Source organism: Octodon degus, unplaced genomic scaffold, assembly GCF_000260255.1.
Source record: "Octodon degus isolate 3935 unplaced genomic scaffold, OctDeg1.0 scaffold00008, whole genome shotgun sequence".
In the NCBI taxonomy this organism is placed as follows: Eukaryota; Metazoa; Chordata; class Mammalia; order Rodentia; family Octodontidae; genus Octodon; species Octodon degus.
Genome location: NW_004524584.1, coordinates 12,470,594 through 12,477,979, shown reverse-complemented (window position 1 = coordinate 12,477,979; position 7,386 = coordinate 12,470,594). Strand labels below are relative to the sequence as shown.

At 48.6% G+C, this 7,386-nt stretch overlaps 1 protein-coding gene across 6 annotated transcripts in view; it reads left to right on the top strand.

Annotated features, from left to right (window-relative positions):
- The first annotated feature begins 276 nt into the window (after positions 1 to 276).
- The window catches only part of Il17re (interleukin 17 receptor E), a 13,246-nt gene continuing 6,136 nt past the window's right edge, over positions 277 to 7,386 (top strand). The window contains exons 1-8 of one of the 6 annotated variants that reach the window (XM_023705911.1): positions 277 to 349; positions 585 to 722; positions 1,014 to 1,029; positions 2,646 to 2,743; positions 2,965 to 3,106; positions 3,186 to 3,325; positions 4,120 to 4,188; positions 5,982 to 6,054. In XM_023705911.1, coding sequence (XP_023561679.1) covers positions 591 to 722; positions 1,014 to 1,029; positions 2,646 to 2,743; positions 2,965 to 3,106; positions 3,186 to 3,325; positions 4,120 to 4,188; positions 5,982 to 6,054 — 670 coding nt within the window. In that variant the 5' untranslated portion in view covers positions 277 to 349; positions 585 to 590. Of the gene's footprint in view, positions 350 to 438; positions 457 to 498; positions 723 to 1,013; positions 1,030 to 2,645; positions 2,744 to 2,964; positions 3,107 to 3,185; positions 3,326 to 4,119; positions 4,189 to 5,981; positions 6,055 to 7,386 lie in introns of those variants that run through there. The other 5 variants (XM_023705918.1, XM_023705937.1, XM_023705928.1 and 2 more) reach the window with 5 other exon arrangements.

Here is a 7,386-nt window from a genome sequence, read left to right as displayed (position 1 = left end):
GGGAGCTAGGGTACTTATAGGGTCATGAGAGATTTATTTGCACCCTGTGGTGCATTTTTCTTTAGGCACATTAAATGGTGAGTCAGTCACCCCTGTGTCTTCAGCACCCAGGGTAGTGCCGGTCTTATTAGCTCTGTTAATTCTGTAAGTGAGGGGATGAAGTAGTGTCTTTAGGGGAGATTCAAATTTAAGGGCGTGTTAATGGGCGGGTCAGATCTGCAAGGTGTTTTGGTTAAGAAGTGGGTACACCACCCCCAAAACTGGTGCCTGGCCCTTTCCTGTTATTTCTCTGCCACACCAAGAACCCTCTTTTTTCAGCTGGGAGCATTTGGATTTTCTAGGGAACAAGGTGCATCTGTCCATCTGTCCTCAGCCCCAGGCAGGGTTCCTTAGTTTCTCTGCTTGGAGAAGGAATGTGGCCAGGCCTGCTGGTTAGGGTTGAGGAGGAGCTTTAGGGTAGGGTGGGGCGGGGGCGGGGTAAAACCAGGGCTTCAGCTGGCACCGTGCTCCCAGCAGCTGCACAGCAAAGCCTGTTGCCCACCTTCAGGTCACAGAGCCATGCTCTGGATGCCCTGATTCCACAGAAGCCCATGGGGAGCTCCAGACTGGCAGCCTTGCTCTTGGCTGTCTTCCTGCTGCCCACTGGCCTCTCTCCCTCTGCTGATACTGGCTGTGGCTGCCTGTCTCACAGGATCACCCGCTGTCTACTGGCCTTTCACATGGTAAGGTGCCACTGCTGTATGGGATGGGCCAAAAGTCCCGTTCCCTTGCCTGTCCTTTCTTGCCTCCCTGTTCCCTGTGCTCTGGTGGCAGCCACAGAGTGCTCTACAGATTCCTGGATGGATTGCCAAGGTTATGCTGTGCTGAGGGCCTAGGCAGCATGGAACTGGGAAGAAAAGGGCAGGAGTACACAGCTATTAGCTTGGGGCCTGGAACTGGATGTTTTGAAGCAAATGGAAGTCCTCTCTAATAACTTTCTCCTCTCTTTTCCCTCCTGGATCCCTTGCCTTCAGAATGAGAGGTTCACTGGTGAGTCTCACTTCCTGGCCCACTCTCCCCTCACTCCTCTTGTTCCCCAGAGAGTTCTCATTTGTAATTTTTGCTTTCCAGTGTGGGAAGTAGCACAGTATCATTGAAAATGTGCAGGACACACCTGGATTTGCTCTGCAGTTCTGCCCCAGACTCCATAAGCAGCCTCAGAGAATGTACTGTTCCATCCCCCTGACCCTCAGCTTCTGAGGAGTGGGGGTGTGAAGGACTGACCATACCATGAAGCCAGTGTTGCTTCTGACTTGTGTGGAGGCTTGACTGAGGGCCGCAGGCAAATCTCAAGGCACTGTTTCTTCCCTTCACTGGCCTCTAATACAATAATAATCCTTCATATTTTACATTCTACTGGTAAAATTGTACCTTACTGGGCATTTCCAGGCACATTATTTTACTTGCCCCTTACAATAGCCCTACTTTGTGAGCTTAGAGACATTCCGTGATTTGCCCAAGGTCCTACCTCTGGATGCATCCGAGTTCAGCCTCAAATTCAATTGGTCCAAGGTAGGAGGGACCTCCTTAGACTCTGTCATTTTACTTACTTTCCATCTTATACAGAAAGTTGTGCCCATACACCCTGCCATACCCAGCTGGTCCTCCTCGTCCCACAAAGCAAAGCATTGGTGTGCTCCATCTGGCACTGGCCCTGCTGTTTGTGGCTGCATCTGGTGTCAGGTCCTTTGGCTATGAAAAAAAAAAAAAACAGGCCTTCAGGCCATTCTCAGTGGAGGTGTGAATTAGGACAGATTTGTGTCCTATTATCAACCTCAACAGGGACTTAAAGCATCCCAGAGGTGTGCAGGAGACTGAAATGGGCACAACTGTATGGCACTGTGATAGTGTTACTCTTTTCAGTGGCACTATTCCTAAATGTTTGGGTTGTTGGGGTTTTTTGTTTGTCTGTTCATTTTTTTTGACCTGGGGTTTGAAGTCAGGACCTTGTACTTGTCAGGCAGGTACTTAAGCTGCTGAGCTATCTCCCTAGCCCCAATATTTTGGGTTTTCTTTCTGTATTTCTTTTTTTTTTTAGTACTGGGGATTGAACTCAGGACCCTGCGCTTGTTTGCCAGGCAAACGCTTGTTCTACTGAGCTATCTCCCTGGCCCCAATATTTTGGTTTTTATTTTTTATTTTATTTTTTTATTTTGGTTTTTATAAACATTTTTATTTCTTCTATTTGAAAAGTAGAATATTTTTTCTTATTCAATCTTATTGTCTTCACTGCCATACTAAAGGATCACATAGTGCTTAAGAATTAGCAGCTTTTAATTTTTTAATTTTCAGTGTTAGAAATAATGAACACCTTTTTTTTTGGTGGAACTGGGGATTGAACTCAGGCCCCTGAGCTTGCCAGGGAAGCGCTTATTCCACTGAGCCATCTCCTCGGCCCCATGAATACCTTTATATATGCATAAAAGAACTTTTTCTTTAAGTTCTTTGTTATTGCATCATAATTTTTAGGATTCAGTTTGTTTGACATCCTATTGTCTTTGATTTAAAATGACTTTCTAGCCAGGGAGCTAGCTCAGCGGCATAGCAACTGCTGGGCAAGGGAGGGGCCTTGAGGGACAGAATGCTAACTGTTTTTCCCTACACAGGCCTTGAGTGGGGCTGGTTCCGTCTCCTAATGCAGAGATACAAAAAGTCTTACAAGTTCAAGTTCTGCCAGGGACATAGGATGCCAGCGTCTCCTCAGGTACTCTCTGCCCTGGTCTAGTCCTGCCCTAGGTCTCTCAGCCCTTTTCTTTACAGCCTCACATTTTGTCCTCCAGATGCAGGAGGAGGTTGAACATGTGGGGGTTACACAGTAAAGGAAATGGAAGCCAAAAGAGGTTGAACAACTTGTCAGTGGTTACTCAGTTTCTAGAGGTAGAAACAGATTCCTGGCCTAAAGCCAAGCTTGCTCTCTGCTTACAGAGAAAGCTGCTAGACAGTCGTGTTCAGTCTGAAAAAGGCCTTCCAATTTCCACGCCCACCCTAAACGTCTCCCGCAAGAGACTACGCTACAGAAGGACCCAGCCTTCAGATCCAGGGGCAGTGGGCTCACTGAGGCGTGGAGGTAGGCATGGGATGTGACAGGAGATGGCTTCAGCTGAGTAGTGCTGCGTGTCCTAAGGCCAGTGTCCACACCTCTGCAGGACCAGAGTTCACCTTTGAGTTGCTGCCTGTGGCCCAGGCCATTCGGGTAACCATTCCTCTGGGCCCAGAGGTCAGTGTGCGCCTTTGTCATCAGTGGGCACTCGAGTGTGAAGAGCTGAGCAGTCCCTTTGATGCCCAGGTATGGAGTGTCCCTCCGGTAAAGAGCCAGCACTGCTGAAGCACCTGGGGACACCCATGAAGGAGAGTAACTGTTCAGGACTCCTTGCCAGAAGAAATGTCTGGCATGAAGGCTTCTCACCCCAGACAGGAAAAAAAAAAAAAAGGGGGGGTCTTGTCATTTGGGAGGAGAGGAAGGACAGGAGCAGGTAGGGTCCTGGGGACAATGAGTGGAGAATATGGTAGGTTCCCTGAAGAGAGGCTCCTTGGTGGAAACCAGCTTTCAGGCCGCCCAGGGTGGGTCCCCTGTGACCAGAACACAGTACTCAAATGCATGTTTGGGCACCTTCCTTCTCCTACACTTTGTTCTGCCCCTCAGAAAATAAAATAGCCGCTGATCTCCAGGCTTGGGCCCCAAATCCCCCTCAGCTTCCAGTTGTCATAGATACCACTGTGTACATCAGTGCCATTGTTGGAGACTGATGCTGCACCCCAAAGGCCCTCAGTTCTCTGCACTTTCACCCCAGTGATGCCCACTTAGAACTTCACCACAATGGAGTTAATGCTTCTAACACCTGCAGATGTACGGTAGGAGCGCAGTGAACATGTACCTCTTTCAGTGTCTCTTGCACCCAGACAGAAATACTGTGTGTAAAGCAGACACTTGTGAGAGGAGATTCTCAATGGAAAATAAAAGTCTCATGGAAGAAAAAACAGACTGTGTGGGCCAACATCCCAGTGTCTTCCTGCTCTTGTCCACAGTACTACTCCCTGCCTCACGAGTCTTCTTCTCTCCCTTTGTTGCTTCATCAACAGAAAACTGTGGCTGGGGGTCACACTGAAGACCTGTCTTACGAATTCCTTCTGCCCTGTCTATGCATAGAGGTGAGCAGAGGAAAATGGGGAAGTTGTCCCTAGGTCCTTGGTCAAGCATATTTCCAGTAAGTCAGGATTTAAAGAAATGAGGTGGAGCTAGGGATGTAGCTCATTGGTACAGGACTTGCCTAACATGCATGAGGTCTAGCTTTGACCCTTGCACCATAAAATAGAAACAGACAAACAAAAAAGACTAGCTGGGTATGGCGGCACACGCTTGTAATGCCCAGCATTGTGGCAGGCTAAGGCAGATAGATCATGATGAGTTCAAGAGCAACCTGGGCTACATGGTGAACACAAGGTTATGAACTACATAGTGAGACCCTGTCTCAAAAAAACACATAAAATTTTTTCTAAAAGGGGAGGGGCAGAGACAGGTTCCATCCCTGGTGTACCGTGCTGGTTCCATCACCCTGGGTGCCCTGAGCCTGGGACTGAGACTGGGCATCGTGCTACAAGCCTGTAATCCCAGCACTTGGGAAGCTGAAAACAGCAAGACAGAAAGATCACTAGCAATCTGATTTGTATAATGAGACGCTATAGACCCTGTACTAAATACATAAAAATAAAATGAAGTAAAATGGGAGGGGTTTAGTGCAAAAGCCTGGATTCAATCCCAGGTTTAAAAAAAGGGAGGGGAGGAAAAAAAAAAAAAAGGGAGGGGAGGGATGGGGAGATGGCTCAGTGGAATAAGCACTTCCCTGGCAACACAAGGAGCTGAGTTAAAGCCCTGGTTCCTTAAAAATAAATAAATTAATTAATTAATTAATTAATATAATAAAAATAAATTTTAAAAAGGGGGGGAGGGCTGAGTGTCACCAAGACACACAGAAAAACTGGCGTCAGTCTGGCTGTAGCCACACACGGTTAGAGGTGGAAAGGTCCTGCAAAACACAGGACCTGCTTATTGAGAGCTCCGTTCTAGCCCCACTCAGTCCTGCACTCCCTGCTCAAGGCCTGGCCATAGTGCAGATGCAGAATGGACAGACACCATCCCTGCATTCCTCGTGACCTCGAAAGTCCCAGTCCCTCTGCCCTGTATTGCAGGCCTCCCCATCTTCTATCTGAGGTGTCCAGCAAAAGACTGCTTTGGCCCAGTTAGAAAAGGCAGGGCCTGTGGAGATAGCTCAGTAGAAGCGCTTGCCAGGCAAGCGCTAGGGCCTGAGTTCAATCCCTGGTTCGGCAAAAAAAGAAAAGAAAAGAAAAGAAAAGGCAGGGAGTGGTGCATGCATGCCTGCAATCCCAGCACTCAGGAGGCTGAGGCAGGAGGGTCATTGCAAGTTCAAGACTAGCCTGGGCTGCATAATGAGCTTAAGGCAGCATGAACTGCATAGTAAAACCCTGTCTCAAAAAAAAAAAAAAAAAAGTAAGAAAAGAAAAAGAAAAAAGTAAGGGGCCAAGGGAAAGGTACAGCAGAGACCTGGTGCATGAAGCAACTGGCAGGTGGACAATAGCTGGCACTGGGGCAGTCCAGAGTGGGAGCAACACAGTCCTAGCACTAGAGCATGACCAGCAGTGGGGGCCAGGGAAGGCTAAGGTAAGGAACAGGGACCTCATGGTCTCCTTCTTGCTAAGAGCTCTTTCCAGGGGGATGAGGACTTAGCCCCTCACTTGGCGATATCTCCTTGCTCTGGAGGTCCTGCCTGTCCTTCCTCAGATTCCACCCTGCTTCTCTCCTCAGTACCCTCCCAGTGCAGACTACATCGCGGTTAAGCATGAACCAGAATGAGCTTTAGGTTTGAGTGCTGCAGTAAAGCTGGTTTCTGACTTTCCCTGCCTGCTCTCCTGCCCCCTCCTCCCAGGCAGCCTACCTGCAAAAGGACACTGTGAGGAGCAAAAAATGTCCTTTCCAGAACTGGCCTGAAGCAGAAGCCTGTGAGTACTGCTTACACACACACTCCTGTGCACAATGCCCTGTCGGTGTTTTTATCTTTTTTTTTGTATTTTTTAGTAAGGGTCTACAGGGTCTCACTACATAGATTAGACTTATAATGATCCTCCTGTTTTTAGCCTCCCAAAGAGCTGGGGTTGCAGGTGCACACCACCATGCCCAGTCTCAGTCGCCGTCTCAGCGCACCCCGGGGGCAGGGCTGGCACTGCACAAGTGGATCCAACCCCTGCAGCTGCATCTGCCTAAACAGGCACTTTAATCTGCTGAGCTATCGCTAGGCCTGCTGTCCCAGTGCCAGCCCTGTCCCTGGGGTGTGCTGAAATGGCAACTGATACTGGGTGTGGTGGTGCACACCTGTAATCCCAGCTCTTGGGAGGCTGTAAACAGGTGGATCACTATGAATTTGATCTAGTAGTGAGACCCTAAACACCCTGTAGACCCTTGCCTAAAATCCACTGAACTATTTGGCTGGCCCTTGTGTTTCTGTCTTATATACACATACATACACACACACACACACACACACACACACACACACTCACACCACTCTATTCTTGTGTTGGAAGAAGCACAGATTAGCACTTTCCCTGGTGTCACTGGGAGAAAGGGACAGTGTGCCTACAACTGCCTGCCAACAAACTGTGAGAACTGAGCATTGTACAGTACTGAGCTGTGATAGGGTCAAAAAGATAAGGTGCAGGTAGCGGTGTCCCAAGTAGATGGGCCAAAAAACCAGGTTCACCTCCACCTCTGCCACTGTTTCTCTTCTGAGCCCTTCTGTCCTCTTGTAAAATCATGAGGTTTGCTTTGCCCAGTTTTCAAACTCTTCATGGGGCTTGAATGAAATATTACGAGAGCAAGTGGACAAGTGAGTCGAGAGCACTGTGCGCGTGTTGGTGTCCTCCAGGACAGTGCATCAGACACAGACGCCTGATGCCAAGCAGCCTGCAGGACACACAGGGCAGGTGATAAGCTCAAGGCTGCCAGGCATGAGTTCCAGAAGGGCCGAAGCCTCTGAAACTGTTGGGAACAGAGAAGGCTCCTCAAGGGGGCTGGCATGGGATCAGGGCTCAGAAATGGGCAGGATTGCAAAGGGAAAGAAGGAGAGAAAAGTGTTGTAGGTTTTGAAAACAGCCTAGGGCCAGGGATGTAGCTTGGTGGCATAAGTGCCTGGCTGGAAAGCACAAGGTCCTGAGTTCGATTCCCAATACAAAGAAAAAAAAAAAGAAAGAAAAGAAAAGAAAAAACAGCCTAAGCAGATTTGAAGTAGGGAGGCAGGGAAATAGCTCAGTAGAATAAGTGCTGACCTGGCAAGC